We start from the raw sequence: 19,758 nt of genomic DNA on the forward strand, positions 1-19,758 counted from the left end.
CCTTAAAGAATGAAGCTTAAAAGATGTATGCCACTTTTGTCATGTTTTTTTTTTTAAGTCAAAAGGAATATAACAACTGTTTAATACTTTAATGAACGTAGGCTGTGAAGACAGAAAGCTTTATTTTCATTAATTTGTAAATGCACTGGCCACCCATGTGAGAGCCTCAGATGGGCCACCCCGGTCAAAAAGTTCTGGACACGCCCCTGCTAATGTGATGAGTATAGCTTACAATATATCCATTTAATTAGGTCTGCAATAAAGTTAAAACTCTCAAACTTAACTTGTAATTTTTAACATCTGGATAACTATAGTTCATGTTAATTAATTCTTCTATGTCCCAACTGCTACCAAGCAGGCGATACTGAAACTTAAAGTGCCTTATGTGAACACTTCTTGGCCATAAACTTTCAGTATCGCCTGCTAGGTTAGCAGTTGGGACATAGAAGGCGTGCACACCGCTTACAGAATCTCACTGTGACTGTGCGCGGACCGCTGGATTCAATTGCACATGCACGCGCTCCCATGTGCATGTGTTATGTGGCTCATTGCGATTGCGAAGTCCAATTGGCCACCACAGGGGCCACCCGAAAATCCTAAACTATGATTGGCTATTTGTCTTGTCAGAGGTGGGGTTTCTGTTAAAATCTATAATTTGGGATGAGTTTAAAAGCTGACAGTGGTTTTCTTTATTAGTGCCCTCAAATGTGACTTTGAAAAAACATCTTTCATAAGACCTTAAAGAATTAAGCTTAAAAGATGTATGCCACTTTTGTCATGTTTTTTTCCAAGTCAAAAGGGATATAACAACTGTTTAATACTTTAATGAAAGTAGGCTGTGAAGACAGAAAGGGTATGTCATTTATTTGTAAATGCACTGCCCTGCTTATGTGAGAGCCTCAGTTGGGCCACCCCGGTCAAAAAGTTCTGGACACGCCCCTGCTAATGTGATGAGTATAGCTTACAATATATCCATTTAATTCGATTTGCAATAAAGTTAAAACTCTCAAACTTAACTTGTAATTTTTTAACATCTGGATAACTTTAGTTCATGTTAATTAACTCTTAAAATATGTTGGCACCTTAGCTCCCACTGAAGGAGAGCCTAAAGAGTGCGCATTTTTAGAGAATGAGGAGTAAACCACAAGCTCATTACAGCATGAACTTTGAACTATTGATAGTTAACATAATTCCTTTTGTATGAAACTTAAAGTGCCTTATGTGAACACTTCTTGGCCATAAACTTTCAGTATCGCCCGCTAGGTTAGCAGTAGGGACATGGAGGGCGCCCACACCGCCTACAGAATCTTACTGTGATTGCGCGCGGACTGCTGGATTCAATTGCACATGCACGCGCTTCTGTGTGCATGTGGCTCATTGCGATTGCGCTCCCACAGTCTTGAATTGTCCCGCGGATGCGTGTAGAGGGGAAGCTTTCCTGTTTGCAAGCAGTGCAGAAGAGTAGAGGACGCGAGGCGATGCGCACAGCGGAGAGTCCACAGAAGTGAACGTGGTGAGAGAAACAGATTTCTGAGGACAAGGAGAAGCTGTGAACACACACGGCAGCAGCAGCAGCAGCAGCAGCAGCAAACCCTCGGCACAAGTCAGTATTTGCAGTGTGTTTTGTGTACATGCCTGAAGACAGCTAATCGGACGAGGGTGCGTGCTGGGTTGACTACGCCGTCTGCTCGTTATCTCAGCAGGACGGCTCAGTTGGACCGTCCGCTGCCCGGTTTCAGACTCAGTAGTGATCCGGAGAGGAAGACGAGCCGCCCTGGACGTCAACAAGTCCACCGTGCAGTAAAAGAATGGGCTGTTTCATTGTGGAGGGAAGGGCTTTGCTGTAACACCGGTGGATCATGGCAGGGGTACAAGCTTCAGATGTTGTGTCGGGACATTTTCTGGATCCTGCCATCCAGGGCGCGACCAACGTATCGGGGATCACCGGCGATGCGGCCGCGCTGACGCCGACTGGTACCCGGGCGTACTTGGAGGTGTCAGCCGCTGCCCAAGGCTACGGGGCCGAAGGAGTTTACACCAATGGACGGTACAGGGAGCACAGCAGTCCAAGGATCGGGAGTGGCAGCCGTGATAATTCCGCTGAGAGAATTCAGGGAGCTGGGAACCCACCTTGCGGCATCATGAAGGTTGGTTGGTTGGTTGAAACACTTTATGCTCTTCAGATAGGATTCTCAAGGTGACACAAGGAGGTTTTCCTAAGTGTCCTTTACATAGAAGTCTCTTCTAATGTGTGGCAAACCCAGAGCGTAAACTATGATCCAGAAGCTTAGGGGTCATTGGAATTCCACTGAGCACCCTAGAAAAATCTTTTTGTTTTCCTTTTTCAGTTTTGGCAACTCCCATTACAAGTTGACCCAACTAGAAGATACATAAGCATGTTTATGTCAGTTATACAACATCAGAATAGGTTAGTTACACAAAGCAAGAATAATATGCCTAAAATCTACAGTTAAAGGAACTATGAGGAGTTTTTCACCAGCTGAGAAACAGACTGAAACCAACACTGATGCCTCTTTATGACCTTCAAAAGCAAACAAAACCATAAACAACAACACTGATACCTTCTCTGTTGTCATTTTTAATGCCTTAAACCACTCAGAGGGGGTAGGTGTCAGACCACATGATTGACATTTGGCTTTAGAAACATCCTTTTTCGGCTGTTTTCATGGGAAATAATCACACTGAGTGATAAATCTGGCTGTTAAAAGACAGCAGAGTGAGGTTTTTGTTGAAAACACTACTTTTGCATGTACAGACCAAGAGATAAGAGGTATCACTTTGTCCACAATGGGGTGCCAAAATGAATACAAATCAAAAGTTCTTCACAGCAGCTTTAAGCAGAACATCTCCTTTCTCTGTGGATGTCCCTGCATTGTGTGCCAGACTCAGTTTGTCATGAAGTTAGATGTGCTGTAACTGTCTTGAAAAGTCACTGATCTCCTGAGCACTGCTGGTTTTACTGGCTGAATCTTTATTGGCATTTCAAACAGTTGCAAAAAAAGCTTTAAAATTCTGTCTTTGGTATCAGCTATTGCTGCAGTGACCCTGTTGCCACAGTGTTCCAAACTATGTACTCCTGTAAATTACATCAAAGAAGATAATAAAATACTCTTTTTTTGAGATTTACTGTTTCACATTTAGTGGAATTGCTGTATGCTCAGTCAGAGCTGAAATGATTGACAATCTAAATTAAAGAAGTAAGCGCAGGTCTTGGTGACACATGAAAACCTCTGTCTGATATAAAACAGATTTTTTGGGGGCCAGGGGGCAGGACATCTGTCTGTTCCAGTAATTGGTAGTCTGGTTCTAACATTTGATATCTTATTTGGCAACCCAGCCTTTAAAGTGCTCCCATTACTGAAGGTTAATTAACTTGTGTTACACACACTGACATAGATGGCTAACATTTTCATGTGATTTATGCTTTGTTACATTCTTTTTGTGCACACGAATACCTAGCTTTTACGACCAGGAGTGCAATGTGTCCGCATGACAGGCCTCAGCAAAGTGTGCTTGGTGAAGTACTGCGTAGGTGAGGACACACTGGAGAGTTATATTCTGTCATATCAGACTTGGCTTGCTGAGCAACTGACACAAAACACAGGATAATTCTTTGTTACCCCTTGTATTGAATTACCTGTGGATGTGGGCAAACACTGTGTACACTCAGACTCTGTCCCTGTTCAATGTTGCCAACTCAATGGAACCCAAGTAAAGGCAGCACCATTTTCTGTTTTCATCCTGAGGCTTTTCTTTGTTTTGTTTTTTTACCACAAACCCTTTGTTCCTCTTTAAAAAATAACTTTGAAATATTATATGCTTACAAAGCCTCAAATCCCCCCTCTCGCCCAACAACAACCAGTCAACCACTGTGAGGTTCATGAGCAATGCATGGCAAAAAAGCTTGAGGGGATTGGGCTGTCTCGATGTGATTGATGACAAATCTTCAATGGCTCATTCTCCAAATACTGCGCTCATATGATACTAGAAAGTGATCCTGCTGTGCTTTGCAAGCATAGTGTGATAAATTACAGCAGTGCCTCATGTATTGCTCCAAAAATGAGTAAATTATTGTTGATGCGTAAACTCTGAAATTGTCGCTCAGCCTGGAAGGAGGCCATATGTGTGATATTCAGAAACCAGAATGATCTGCATTCTGTAGCTCTTTGAGTATTTTGTTTGTAGAAAACAAGTCACTTAATTGTCGCTCTTAACATTTTATGGTCTCTGTAGTGCCCTGACATTTCTTCTTACAGGCTCTCCTTCTGTTGATGTCTGATGAGCATGTTTGCAGATGGCTGTAGACATGTCGTTGGTTGAATAAAGGGAAAGGAGGACAGTTTGGTGAAAGAAGAAACTTCAGATTGTTCAGTTTTCGAAAGTGATGCAGGGAAAGTAAAAGGGGGGGATACCTTTCTTCAGGATTCAGCCGCACTTCAGACATCAGTACATGTTATCAAAAAAACTGATATTAAACCAGAAACAAATCATTGTTTTTTGCCAGATTTGCAATAGACGAGAGATTCCCAAACATGTATTTGTTTCTGAAGTCCTTCAGTGATTAGCTAGTTGCTGTTAGATGTGTCATTGCATTAGCTCTTTTCTAGGTTGATCACATAGCAGCCTTGTAGAACAGGTTTGTGCATTAACATAAATACATTAAAAGCTTTGAGGTGACACTTTCCGGTCACCGCGCCTGTAATGTGTCTTGAGCCATTTGATAATTAATCTATGCCCATGAAATGACACACTGCGTGCTCCATGGTTGGAAATTGGGTCACTTATTCTGCAGCTTGGTCCATGTATAGCTTCAACACACCCTCTCGCCACAGTTTGGTGTGTGTGCATGTGTGCATGTGTGCATGTGTGCGCGTGTATGTGTTTGATAGGAGGTTTTAAAGGTGAAGGGGTTACAGATCCATGGGAATAGGGAAGCAAATGAGCAATTACATTTCTGCATTACCTCATTAACTAGGCCCCTTCAATAAGCAAATGTTAGAATAGAGTGGTTTGTGTTTCTGTCCCTTAAGCAGGCATCCAACTTGGTCCTCTTGTCATTTCCTCAGCGGGGTGACACTGTCATGCTGGAGAGTCTGTAGAGTGGCTGGAGGGGGGTTTGTGATGCAGCCTAGTTATGTAATGCTGGACTGTGGACAGCTGCAAGGCTGGCTCCAGCCTGGCTGCTTGCTGGGGGGGAACTGACAACCAGCACATCGAGGAAAGGAGCAAACAGGATTTAACCAAGAATTTAAAGATGATAGTGTTGCATCCAAACGGAATATCGGATACATCGGTCGTATGTTTCCCTTCTTTTTTCATTCACCCTCTTTCCTGCATTCTGTAGAGTCCTGAAACTTGGCAGAAGAGTAAAGAAAAAACATTTACTTTTATAGATCTGCAAGGTGAAAAGCAGCTCATTGACGGGTTAAAAGTATTCCAGAGAGAAGAAAAGACATGAGCTATAAAACACAGTAAACGTCCACTGGGAATAGAGATCAATAAAGATCACACGGGGAGATCAGTCTGTCTTGTGCAAAGTCCTCTTTCCTTTCTACCTTGGCACTTTGCCTCCATGAGTGGCAGGCTATCAATTCATCCTCTCATGACCTCATGTAACAGATTAGAGCCAGTATGACCCAGTGTGCCACTCATCTGCTCAAGAGTGTGCTGAGATGCTTAATAAGGGACTGACATATATGATTGGCTTATGGAAGGGGCAATCCTGCAGACAGAGAGAAGGCCTCTCTGAATTAGTGAAAAGGAGACATCCTAGTGGAGGTGTTGATGCGCTACTTCATTTTCCAGAGGTCTTGAAAATGATAATCTCAGATTTGTTCCTGACTACAGACAATCCCACTTTTACCATCCCCAAGACCAAGATCTAAAACCATCACCATGTAGAGGAGAGACAGAGGTCTTTCTTTTGTTTGGCTGAGGGCTTAACATGTAAAATAAAATGTAACCCCTTTGCAGAAACTGAAAGTAGCAGGAGAACTTCTTGGCGCACTGAACATGAAATACCTCCAAACATCTGACACTCCCTTGTTCTTCTTCAAGCACCCAGCACCCTGCTGATTGATGCCGTAATACTGGAACATAAACAGAGTTGAATAGATCTGCTCAGTGTTGGCCTCAAGTGTTGGTATTAGTGCATCTATTTAGGCTTCTGTACTCCTTTATATTTAGGTCAGTTACAGTTTGGTACATTGGCTTTGAAAGAAAGACCGCAAAACTGTGTTCCTTTAATTTAGATAGAAGACATTTTCTTGTTTAAAAATAGAAAACGTGTGTTGTGATATTTGTATTCCTGCATCTCCAAAACCTGCTCCTGGTGAAACAATGAATTCGGCTCCATGAGTATGAAAGAGAATGTGAAATAAGCACAGAATCTATACTGCTCATTTCAATCTTAAGTCTTTGTGCTTAACTCACTGACCATGAAGAGTTAAAAGGGCTCAGCTCTGTGTTTGACCTCATCAAGCACCAAATAGAGCCGCCCCACATCATACCTCTGAGGTCCAAGTATTAAAGCTAACCATGCAGGCAACAGAACCTTATATAATTGCCTAATGTTGACGGGCGGATAGTCTTTTTAAGGGTGCATTCAGGCTCATCTCATAGGGGTCCAGCTGGATTGATGTCAGGGATTGTTGCCAGGTCATGAGTTTTATTTTATCTGAATACTCCAAAATCTTCTCTTAAAGGTGGTTTGCTCGATGATAGTGAGCATGATCTTATTGAAACATCTGTTTCTTATGGAGTTCATGTTGACTTTGAATACAGATATAAATAGACTCTGTTCAAAGAACTCTGATGTCTTAACGCCAAGTTTGTATCAAAACTGAATTATTGTCTCTTTCGATTGAATTCTGTTTTTAGAAAACTGTTTTTTATTGCTTCACATTTAAGAAAGTGTGGGATCCATAATGTTAAACAGTAAATCATGTTTTTAGAAAACCTCATGGAGAAGTTCACATGAGTAATTTACTGTGTTTGTGACATTTTCCAAAGTTTGCTCAAAACCGGTCGAACAAGTGGATTAAAACAAAGCTGGAAGGGATCTAACAGACAAAAGCATAGTGTTTTAAATATCTGTCCTATGATGGAGCTAGTTATGATTATGGATTTACTTGTCTCTTTTATAGCCCTTAATTGTCTGTTTCATTTGCCCTTTCATCAGCTCTGCTCCTCTTGTCTTCATTTAATTTGATTTTCTGCTTGACCTCTGCTGTGACCTCAAAAGGGGGAATCCACTTAAAGGGGTGTGTGTGTGGAGGGGAGGTGACAATGCTTGTTGTCGATACAGCTACCATTAAACCTATTGACTATGGACAATATGGGGACAGCGGCCTACAGGTACATTGTTGGTAATTCCCAGAAATTTCCAGTCCAAACTTGAATCCCACTTTCAGGTCGCCTCTGCTCACAGCTGTTGTTGAGCTACTGTGTGTTCTTCATGTCCTTTAAAAGACCCAGCACACCACAGTGCAAGCCTGAACTAATAACACTGATTACATTTAGAGGGCTCATCTGAGATGATGATGATGATGATGATGATTGGGATGGTGATGATGAGAATTGAACGAATAGCACTTTCCTGCCTCTCTGTGTGTATGATAGTATTTCCATAGAATAAGAGCTTCCCTCTAAAGTTGTAATTCATCTTAATGGACAGAGATCACAACAGCTAGGGTGGATGGATTTGTCCATTTAAGGATTTTAAAAGTGAAAAGTCATTCCCATAATTTCCACTGCACCTCCTGTTTTGAACACTAAGATATTTTTGGAAAACCAAGATGTGCTCTGCATTGAAAAGGAGGCAGCAGAAGATGTGGAGTGGTGATTACAGACGTCTGGAGCTGCTGAATCATCGCCTATTCTTTTGGCTGATTCTCTCAAACCAGCAATCTGTAAAAATACAAACATCCCAAATAGGGCTCTTTGTCTTTGAATCCACAGCTTACAGTCAAACGGAGCACGAATGCATCAACAGTTTCATAAAGGTCACTCATCCACAGAGAGATTCTGAGATCAAGAGCCCCAAATGCATTCCTAGAACAAAATCATCCCGGAAGAACAAAATTAAATCAACAGCTGTGTTTAATGTTTGCTTTTTGTTTGCCTTAGGCTTACTCTTTCTAATCTGTTTCATTTGACCATGTACATTTATCTTTTCTCTTGTAATTTGTGACAAAACCACTTGCTGCATCACTGTCGTTTAACTCTGTGACAAGGCTTCAAGAGCCAGACAGAAATCAAATAGGTCAGAGTAGAGCTGGGCAATATGGCCTCCAATCAATACCATGTGTAATTGAACATTTTGCCTCAATTACAGCTGATGACTGATTTTTCTCCCTCATAGTTCATTGACATCATAGTAAGCTCTACCACTAAAGCTGGGATGTTTTTCCTACTGAAAGAGTGCATATCTGGTCTTTGTGATTTCAAAGTAATTGAAGGAAACACACAGATTAACTATTTGTTCCTTCCTGGACAAGGAGCCAGTTATCCTCAAAGCTGATACATGGATGATGCTCATGACATCCATATAAAGCCCCAAAGTTTGTGCCTGTGATTACTCATCTCTTGCTTGTTGGGGGTGGAGTGATCTAAAGTTGCCTCCTAATCCTTCTTTGCCCTTTATTCCCTTGAAGGATAATGACTTGGGATGGGACCTTCATTACCCTTGTTTCAAATTGAGCCCTGCATGGCTCTTCAAAGCAGAACATTTGATTTGAATGGACACCAACAGGGAGTGTTTTGGGTGAGTCTTAATCTTCAGGACTCATGCAGGATGTGTGCTACACTGCAGCCGAGGCAGGAAGCAGTGTATGTATACTCAAAAACCAAGGTAAAGAAGTGCAGGTTAGATAAGGAGATGTGACCACACAGTGTTGAACTGAATGGTCTTTGCCCTGCCTGGATAGATGTTTTCCTTTCAAGGACATAAATCAGGTTGAGTCATATACAGATTAGTCAGGCCTGATGGTTCTAAAGTTAATCTGGGCTGCAGAAACGGGGGTCTGAAGAAAGAACAGAACAAAATGTCTAAGAGCTGCCCCACATGGCTTTATTCTGACATATTTCTAATACCTGTAGAGCATACATGGCACTTCTTCTCAATCTCATAATGTGCAGTTAGACAGGAAGCCGATGTAACTGAACACTCAGAGGAGGACTGTGTGACTAAGGATGATGAAACAGTTTGAAATCATCAAAGAAATGAAACAGTTCGGCATTATGAAAAGTTGCCGCCATTTCTAAACATAACATAACTTTAACTCTGGTTTAAATTTGTGGCGCACTCATTCAAGGCATGTAGCGCTCATGCTTCGAGTGCCTAAAATATTGTGAATCCTATTTACTCCAGATAATCCCACTGAAGAGCAGGACACTTAGGGGATGGAGCCAGCTCTGTTTCTTCAGGGTCTCTGTCATTATGCAACTTAATTAAAAAGAGCAGAGGAGGAGGGTTTAAGGTAAGACCAGTGCCAAGTCCTCGTAGGCCTAGCTTTATTTACTCAGACAGTCAATCTGTTCGGTTGGCCTGCCAGAGGGAGAGCTCTGTCTTCACGTCCGCACCATTTCATTCTTCTTCTACCCCCCCCTCCTCTTCCTCCCGCTGCCCTCGGTGGTGTTGCGGAGTCATCTGTATGCTTGAGATTGAAACCGGGAGAGAACGATTACAAGGGGGAACGTTAGTGTCCTTGTGCATGTGTGTGGTCATTTTCAGCCGCAGTGACAGTCACTCCAATATCGGAAGTGACAATGCTGAATGTTAATGGGACACTTTGCTGCATTCTAGTAAAGGGCAAGTACAACAGCTTTACGTATTGAAACAGACGGACATTCCTCTCCATTGTGACAGAAGACTAAACACTTTGGAACTGTTTCCAGGGTGAAGACAATGAGATGCATTAAAACTGTTGATAAGACTGAAGCTACCATGTTGTCCACGGACTCAGCCTTTTCTTTGAAATATTTGCTTTTTGTTATTATTCGCTTTCCCACCTTTGCATTCTGTTTAACCTCAAACCATAAAACGACTCAGCAAACAAAGACCAAGGTTTGTTCATAGGCTTTACATTTGGGGATTTGACCTTACATTCAGTCAGATTGGAGGCTAAAGATTAGAGATGACTGCTTTTTGAGTTTTATAAATCAGAGCAGTCTGCTGCCCTGTCAGGTTGCATTTCATAGAGTATGATGAGATTGTCTTGTAATCAGTTTTAGATTTTCTGACAAGTAACTATCATCGTTGGATGCCAGAACACACATATTTTTACTTACAGATTGAAATGTGATGAAAAAATTACCCCCACTCTCTCTCTCTCTCTCTCTCTCTCTCTCTCTCTCTCTCTCTCTCTCTCTCTCTTCTTCTTTCTATTTCTCTCATGGAAAAGACTTACCAGTAGATGAATGTGGTTGTTGAACAAGACAAACAAAACTCAACGATCGGGCCACTTTCCTGTCAGTTTTTTAAGTATCTGTTAAATTACCATTTTTAACCAACATCTCATCATCTGTTGGAAGTCATCATGAACTTAGCTGCACACATTAACAGCCTCAAGTGGATGAATTCTTTTGAATGTTGTGAGTGCCTGAACTCTTCTCTAGATATACAACTCTTTAGTTTTATAAACAGACACTAGCAGAAGTTGTTGCATGCTCAAATTCTAACCTAAGAAGTTAAAAATGGAACCATTATGCAGACTAAATGCTTTGCAAAACTTGATGCAAAGTGTATACATAGATTATGCGTCACTCTAAATATAGTGGATAAATCTTTTGGCTTCTTAAGCTCATGATGGTAAGCGGTCAGATGGTTGTATTTAGCTTATTTACTGATACCCGGATCTGAGCTTTAGTGTGGATCTTTCTACCACGTTGCTTTATGAGAGCCCCCTGGAAACCAGACTTTGCCAGAGATCCACAGATGGTGCCATCTTCTGCCACAGATGGCAAAAGATGTGGGAATTTTTGGCTCTAAGCACAGGTTCGAAATGTTTATGTAATTGGAGAGGGATGTAATATACAATTTATTTGTCTTGTTTATTTTCCATGATTGTCCATTTTGAATAAGTAGACTTCAACTCAGCCATGTGGCCAGGATTTATGTACAGGATACATTGGCCACGGTTACATGATGTTTTTTAATTCTGAATTAATAATTCCGAATTAAAGTATTCTCCTTCGTGTTTATATGGAAATAGTAATTCCGAATTGAGGTTTACATGGAAAACACATTTAATTGTTTTTATTCAATTCCTCTTAAGGTCTGGGGGTTAGGAAGGGTTCTGATTGGACAGGGGCGGGCGTGACGTATTTACGTTTACCGGAAGAAAACAGACTCCAGTTCCTGCTTCTTTCATTTTCGGTTACAACATGGAAGACCACACAATAAGTACAACTTTCGCTTTGATTTTGATTATAGTTTTGAATAAGCAGCTCGACACAAACATACTGCTTCACTTTCGTCAGCTGAGGAGGAGAAGAGAGATAGTGGACCGGAGAAGGGAGGCGGAAGACCGTACTTTGGCGAATCAAAGCTGGTTAGTGCAACGGCTGCTCTACCTCAGCCTGAAATATGTGCCAGCCAGCGCGGAATATGTGCGTCATCGCGACAGGACAAGGGAACGAGCATGTGCAGAACGACCGGAATTAATTTAAAGCGGAATGAACGTATACATGATCGAGGAATTATTCAATTCGGATTTAAAATCAGAATAAACCAGCCACTTACATCGGATTTAAGTTTAATTCGGAATTATCATTTTCATTCGGAATTAGGTATTTACATGGTAATTTTAAATCTTTTTAAAGAGGATTTAATCTTAATTCGGAATTAAAGAGGAATTAAAAGTCTCATGTAAACGTAGCCATTTTGTCTTAGTTTCACATGTTTACGTTTTTCTGTTGAGGGGAAGTCGATGCCCCATGCATTTGAATAAATCATATACCTCCAAGGATGAACCAACCTTAACTCTGACATCTACACACATTTCACAAGTCTTTCACAGTAGACTCTCCTCAGCACATATTGTTTAATACGTTTGAAATAATTACAGTTCATCCACCACCCTGCGCAGATGTTACCGAGGCCATCTGCCTTGTTTGTGTTACAGATGTTGTACTCGCTGTTCCTTGTGCTGCAATGTCCTCGTTCACTCCGGCTGTGACTGAGTATGTGTGTTGCTCCGGGGCTTCTTTCTGCAGGTTACAGTGCAAGCACAGGCATGTCACTCAAAAATTCCGACAGTGCTCAAAACGCAAACACAAACACAGCATTTTGATACACAGGAAAACAGGCTTGCAGTACTAGCATTTCCTGTGCAGCATCAGTTTGTGTCCTTGCAGCTTAATCAGAAAACAGGGGTGGTTTGTTCTTCAGGGTTTCGCTCTCTGTGTTCAGTATGGAAACGCTCTACATCTGTGTGTCTTATGTTTAGTGCATGTGTCAAGAGTGTATTTTCATTCCCATGATGTATGGATGTAGTGGTAGTTCCTGACAGAGAAAGGCCTCAGTTAGCCTTGAGAATTTAGTATAAGATATAAATTTAGCGATCTGAGGTTTAGGCACAGCGGTCTCATGTCATCCCAGCTTTCTATCAGCTCAGGGTTTCTGGTTTAGCAGTCCTCATCGGCTGAATGTTCTACATATCTGTTTGTATATTTATGTTTTTTCTGAAAGTATACAGTTTGTGTGAAGGGGGGAGCAGGCTGGGCTTTGCTCTGACTTTTTGAGTGAGGGATTTTATTAGTGTTCTCTGCACTGAGTGTGTAGAAGGCTTGAGAGAGATAGATGTGGACTTTGCAGTGTGAAATACGATACTGCGCAGTGAGCTCTCCCCCGGAGCTGGGAAAATATGAGAGGGAGAGACTAAGAGGCCATGATGATGACAGAGAGGGACTTCATTGATGTTGGTTCTCTTTATGAAAAGGAAGAGGAATAGTCTAAAGAATGCCCAAATGACCATTCAAGATTTGTTCTAAATCTGTAGAATATGCAGACGCTTTGAGCTAATTCTCCAAAGAGAAACATATTTTTCAGAGCAGTGTCTAAAGATTTCAGGTAGTGTTTGAGCTAAATTGCAAATAAAGATGGATGTAGAAATTATAAGTCCCAGAATGAGTCTTTAAAACATTATTATTACCTCAGTGACTTCATACTTCACAACACTTATTGGAAATAACCAAGCACCTTAAACGATTTAAAGTTTGACTGCTAAGCTTTAAGGCCCCAATCCCCCCTTATCAGTCTTTATGTAACTATCATCTGACAGTCAAACCGTCCATGCTGACTAAATGCTAAACCAAATGTTTATTTTGCTTCTTTACGGCTGCTGCAGCTCCGACTGAGCCCCTCAGCCAGGAGTAAACACCTTTTTCCCTCACGGCAAGGGAAAAAGAGAGTCAGAGTGTGTCAATAACAGTCCCAGAACAGTGGCAAAACAAGTGTTGAAAAGCCTACTCCATTTCAGAACTGAAGTACCACAGCAGTTTCCAACCAATGGTCCCCCAGTGGGTGCTGGTAGAGCAAAAAAAATTATACTGAAAGGAATCGAATCAATCTCAGGGACATCATGTTTTTTGTCAAAGTTTGGTGGCCATTGCAAGAAAATGCAAAAGTTAGCAAAAAGTCAAGACATTCTGGCTTCTTTGTGTCTATATAAAACACTCAGGCATGTTCATATGTTGTCAGAAAGTTTCTTTTGGTTCAATTGGAGCTTTGCTGTTTTCACAGACTTGAAATGTAATCTTAAATACCCATGTAACTATGCATGTTCACAACAACATGAAAGTGTCTTTCCTTTCAAAAACAGTCATGCCAAGTGAAACCACAGAAATCTAATGAAGGCCGATAAATCAACCCCAAAACTATAAAGCCTTGCAGTTGGTGGCTAATGGGGAAAAACATGCCCAAATTATTAGTGTAATAACTCCCTGGAGCAGAGGCGGCCTTTTTTATAGTCACCTTATAAATATGGTTTCATAAAGCCAGATTCCTTTTAGCTGACAGAGAGCAGGTCATGAAGTGGGTACAAATTGTCAGCACAGGGTGACCCAGTTGTCAACAGCCTTGGCAAGGTGCATGTGTGAGAGGACCACTCTTCTAATGTGTCTTTTTTAGATGGATGCAGAGGTGCAGATAAGAGGGAGAGGGAGAGAAGGAGAGATAAATTATTCTCAGCTTGCATGCAATCCAATTTTATTTGTGTACTTCTTCATGTGTGTGTGTGTGTGTGGGACTGTATCCTGGATGCATATGCCCACGTAAGTGAGTGTACCATTGAGTGTGTGATTGTGTGATTGTGTGAAAAGGTCACACACTCATGCGACAAGGGAGTCAGGTTGGTAATCAGGGAGCATTAAGGTCAGTGTGTGTGGCTCTGATTGTCAGCAGGTTGGTGTTGGTGGCACTCAGCAGCACGGCCAAAAATAAGCATACTAATACAAATTGAACTAATTGAGCATTTGATCACAACAAAGCATGCAACTGTTCTTAAATCTCTCTGCCTGAAACACTTCAAGCTGTTGAGGAAGTTGGATAATGTTCCCTTAGAAGTGTTGCATGAGTGGAAATTTTGAATGGCAGTAATCAGCTTCATGCTTGGCATACTTTGTGTGTGAGTGAGCCTCATTTTGGTTTGACAGACTTTTATGGTCCCCACATAAAGACTGACTGTTTTAATGAAATGATAGTAGGATGCTACAGACAGTTAAGTTCACAGAAACGCTCCATGGTTCCAAAAGTTTTTAGCTTAGCTTTTCATAAAGGCTGGAAACTTAGTGAAACAGGTGACCTGCATTGGACACAGAATTAAAGAAAACTTAGTCCTTCATATCAAACATACATTTAGCCGATTTTGCAACCTATAAAATGATGGTTAAAATAATGATTTACAATAGGGATGTTCTGTAGTGACCAATTTCCTGGTCATTTAAACAGATATCTAAATTCTAACTAACCAACTAGTTGAATAGTAAGAAAAAAACTCTGAAGACAGTCAAAACTTGTGATTTTAATTTTCATCAAGCCTACTTGCTTCCTACCTGGCTTATGCCAACAGTTGTAATATAAAAATGGCTTACTAAGAAGTACAAATTGGAATTAAAAATCTTAATTCCTGGAGAGGTTTAGCACCAGCTGTCCTTAGATTCTGATGACTATCATACAAGTCAGAATATCCTTATATAACATCTATTACAAGAAAGTAAGCAGAAGTAACCTCTTGATTGTGTGTCCTTTGCTTTGATCAAGCATACTGTAGCTTTTATTCTATACTTCTTGTGCTTGGTCTTGATGTTAAAAATGCATCATGTTGGACCAGCAGTGAGGAAATAACACACAAATCAATAACTGGACTGCTTTGCTTGGATTCTGCTCGCCAATAGAGAGAAAAGAAATGTGAGGAGGGGAGCAGAAAGGAGTAGGAGAAAGTGAGAAGTATGAAAAGGCAGAGGGACGGAGGTGTAAAGAAATAGAAGAACAGAGAGGGCACTGTCTGTTCTGCAGCTATAGGCTATTAGCACCTACAGTTGGCGGTTATCCTGAACAGCGAGAAGTGCGGCTGAATCCCAACAGCCCAGTCACGAAGCAGGAGGATGCTGAAAGAGACTGAGATGTGAGACACAGTGGAAGTGAGGAGAGTGAAGATATGAAGCCATACATATTGCATGTACATGCTTCAGTGAAGCTACAAGGATGCTCCTCCTGTCTTCCTGTCCTCTTTTAACCTGTGTATAGTGTGGCATCGTCTGTCTCTCTGAGAGAGGTTTGAAACCACAAAGGCAGCTTTCTCACCAGTTCTTTCAAACAGAAAAAAACACCTACTGGCTGACTAGGTGGTCCCCGTTTGCATCCACCACAATATATTATTTTTTAGGAATAGCTATGCTACTCTAAAGGCTGAATTGCTTAGTTTATACTAAGTGACAAAAACATATACAAGTATTTTAGTCTAAATGTAAGGCAATTCTCCTAAATCAGACATCATTTTTGCCTTTATTCGATGGGACAGCTGAAGAGACTTGGGGAATTTGGGGAATAAAGAATGGGGGATAACAGACATGCAGCAAAGGGTCATGGCTGGACGACGAACCAGCAACTAAGACTGTAGTTTCAATACATGGGGCGTGTACTAGGCCAACTGGTGCAGTGGCGTGTCCAGAGGGGTGGCCAAAGGTGGCACTGGCACCCCTTGAAATCCAATTGGCCACCCCAGGGGCCAACCCAAAATCCTAAACTATGATTGGCAGTTTGCCTTGTCAGAGGTGGGGTTTCTGTTAAAATCTATAATTTGGGATGAGTTAAAAGGCTGTCTGTAGATTTCTTTATTAGTGCCCTTAAATGTGACTTTGAAAAAACATCTTTTGTAAGTCCTTAAAGAATTAAGTTTAGAAGATTTCTGCCACTTTGTCATGTTTTTTTTTAAGTCAAAAGGAATATAACAACTGTTTAATAAAAGTAGGTTGTGAAGACAGAAAGGGTAAATGTTATTTATTTGTAAATGCACTGGCCACCCCTGCCAATGTGAGAGCCTCAGTTGGGCCATCCCGGTCAAAAAGTTCTGGACACGCCCCTGAACTGGTGCCCAACTCTTCATAATGTCTTGTCCTTGTTTTAATAGTTTTGACATTTTGTGAACTAGAGATGAAAAAAAGGAAAATAATAGGGGTGGAACGATTCATCCACAACATCGATGTATCAATTCATATTCCTACGATCCGACTACATCGATCTGTGCTTGACAAGTTGGCCTTCCTGACCACGTATAAAAAGTAATAAATCGATTGTATCAATTGTATCGGTACTAGGAAATAACGCATTGGATTTAAGCACGGCAGACTTTATATGGATGGGGTTTTTTTTGCACTTTTTGCACTTTTAATGATAAAGACATTAAACATTACTCAATTCACACTGCCTGTCTGTGACGTCATCACCATGCACCAGCAGACAACAAAACATAGCATGGCACATGGCAGAGGAGAAGCCGGCGAGCGAGAAATGATCAAGCCACCATTGCTTTCCAGTGTGTGGGAACACTTTGCCTTTTGCAAAGACGGAGATGTTCTAAATAAGTCGCTAGCTGTTTGTAGGATATCTAAAGGTCAAGTAAAGTACCACGGCAACACAACAAAGCTATCCAACCACCTACTAAGGGGCCATGGGATTTCACGCAACGCCTGCCGTCCAGGCACCTCTTGCAACGTTCCCAATGCAGCAGTAGCGCAAGGTAACATCAGCTCTGCAGACGCCTCAGGCCTTGTTTGTTTATATCCATAATTAATGTATACCTGATTCCCTTACAAGAAACAACAGGAATCTAGGACTCTCCAGTATCAAGGTATTTATTTCAGTCACACTGGTTGAATTGTTTGGCTGAAAAGTTACTGAATCCATTTCAAGTCACTGAATCGTTTCGTATCGTATCATTCTCAATGAACCAATATCGTCCTTTAATTATGAATCAAATTGAATCGTTGTTAAAAACAATCATTACACCCCTAGTAACATAAATATTTGCCATCAAAGCTACATCATAGCTGTTTTTATATCCTTCTCTCCTTTTTAGTGACATGTTTAAAGGACACAGTGTAAAAGGCAGATGGTGGTGACCGACAGGAGGCCTGTGCTCTAAGGAATCTTATTTTGTTGCCAAATTTCCTTTTGATTTTTCCCCTAATTAAGTTTCAGTTTTATTCAAGTCACACACTTCCTTTACTAATTCTTTAGCAGGGATGCAGAGTGAGTATCCACAAGCAATTACAACCCCATCTGCAGCAGTCCCCTCTGTCCAAAAACTCTCTTGAGTAAAGGACACATGCAAACCTAACTGTTTGTCTTTCTGATGGAGGTGTTAGATGCAACTTTACAAATACCTCTTTCTGTCATGATATTATTTTACTGTTTCTGTATTAACTTTCTCTTTGTTAAAATACAGGTGCTTTCAATGGATCACAAACATAGAGGAGTGCATGTAGAATTGCAAAGTAGTTTGTTCTCAACAAAACAATAAAGCTTTCAGACTTTGAATCATGTGTGACTCATTGAGGACATTCCCGACCGACAACTTGACCAAGACAGCAAGGAAGGCCATGACCGCCTACTGAAGGCGAATAGCACACCCTCATTTCTGTGAATCACCCATTTCTAAGCAGTGACAGAATAGATGTTCCTATTCTTGTTAACCTTTTCTCAGTTATATGTGTGTATGAGAATTGATGTATGTGTAAGTGCATGTGCTCAGGGGTGTGGCTAGACGAGTAAAGATCACACATATGTTCTTATCAATAGTTTGGAAGTATTCCAGGGAACAGTCGAAGGACAAAGGCAGACAAAAAAATGAGACACATTTGGTTCATGTCAGCCATCTTTATCCATCACCTCAAGTAATTAGTATTCACACCGTCTTCACTGACACTGCATGCTGAGATTGATAAAACTCCCTCAGGCCTCACACATGTGCGCATGTGTTTAAAGTGTTGGTAACAGGTGCACATTTCATAATTTGCTCTTTGTTTACATTGCTAGTGGCAGTGAGGAGGATAAAGTTTGCATGTGTCTGTGTATGTGTCTGTGTGTGTGTGAGAGTGTGTATGTGTGTTTACTCTCTCCTGCTTAAGAAGACACTGTGGTGCTGGCAACAACGCCAGCCCCAGCGGTGATGCCTCTCCCCGACCTGCCACTTACACTCCAGACTCCAGAGACCCATAGACCCAGGCCTCTAATGTGTGTGTATGTATGTGTGTGTGTGTATGTGTTAGAGAGAGTCTCTATATTTCTGTAACTTCCAGAACACCAGAGCTGACCTGCAAAAAGGACCCATAATAGAGCCGCCTGCTGTCAGAGCAGAGGGAGAGCAAGAGAGTGGATATGAGAGAATGAGAAAGAATATTTGGCTAACAATGCTAAGAAATGCATGTTGGAGTATTTTAATGATGCATGAATAATGGAATGATAAAAAACAACATGTTGGATTGAATGAAAAAAAAGATTGCAGGTTGTGTTAAAGATGAAAATGAGCTTGCAGTAGCATGGCGAGGTCAAGGTGAAAGCTGGAGGGACTGAGATGTGTTTACAAGACAAGGTTGTATAGTGGAGGAAGAATAATGGGACAGAGGAGGAGAAGATCTTGGATGTGAAGCAGGAAGGTTGACATGATGGTCAGCTAAATCTTGAGGCTGGCCAGGCGCCATTAGATTAGCAGATAACTGCAGAGCAATCCAATTAAGGGCTAGTTTATCAAACAGTGATGTTAGGAGCACTGGAGTGGAACACAGGTGAAGGCCAAACAGCACATCCCAGGTCGCGAAGCACAAGCATACTTTCAGGCACAGGCATGCACGTGCAATGTTTGCTAATGTTGTTAAATGCTTCCCCGTCCTCCCAGGAGTTTGTCCTTGTAAGAGGATGTGCCTCTCCTTCCTCTTCTCCTGCTCAGCCCCTCCCTCCCCATCAGCCCACTCCCAGACAAGAGAGACATTTAGAAGGAGAGGGAGGAGGATCACATTTCCTTGAGTCAACTCTACAGAGGTGATACAGGAGGCTGGCAGCCAGCTATCAGTCATAAGGATCTTCTGCTCAGCTCATGCCAAGCACCTCTAATCTCCTCCCCCCACTTTAAGTATTGATCTCAGAGTGACAGGAATGCCAGTGAGGATAAGGCTGTGTTTGCCTGCCCTCCCCTGTGTGATAGCTCTGTATGTTATGGCTGTCATGTATGTAGGGCC

General features: G+C 41.6%; 1 protein-coding gene across 1 annotated transcript in view; it reads left to right on the forward strand.

The window, feature by feature from the left end:
* Positions 1–1,344: 1,344 nt before the first annotated feature.
* Positions 1,345–19,758, forward strand: part of si:ch211-210g13.5 (inactive phospholipase C-like protein 2) — a 63,788-nt gene continuing 45,374 nt past the window's right edge. Inside the window, exon 1 of the mRNA XM_034711830.1 lies at positions 1,345–2,147. Within this exon, the coding sequence (XP_034567721.1) occupies positions 1,860–2,147 (288 nt within the window). The 5' untranslated portion in view covers positions 1,345–1,859. The remainder of the gene's footprint in view (positions 2,148–19,758) is intronic.

This window comes from Notolabrus celidotus, chromosome 20, assembly GCF_009762535.1.
Source record: "Notolabrus celidotus isolate fNotCel1 chromosome 20, fNotCel1.pri, whole genome shotgun sequence".
In the NCBI taxonomy this organism is placed as follows: Eukaryota; Metazoa; Chordata; class Actinopteri; order Labriformes; family Labridae; genus Notolabrus; species Notolabrus celidotus.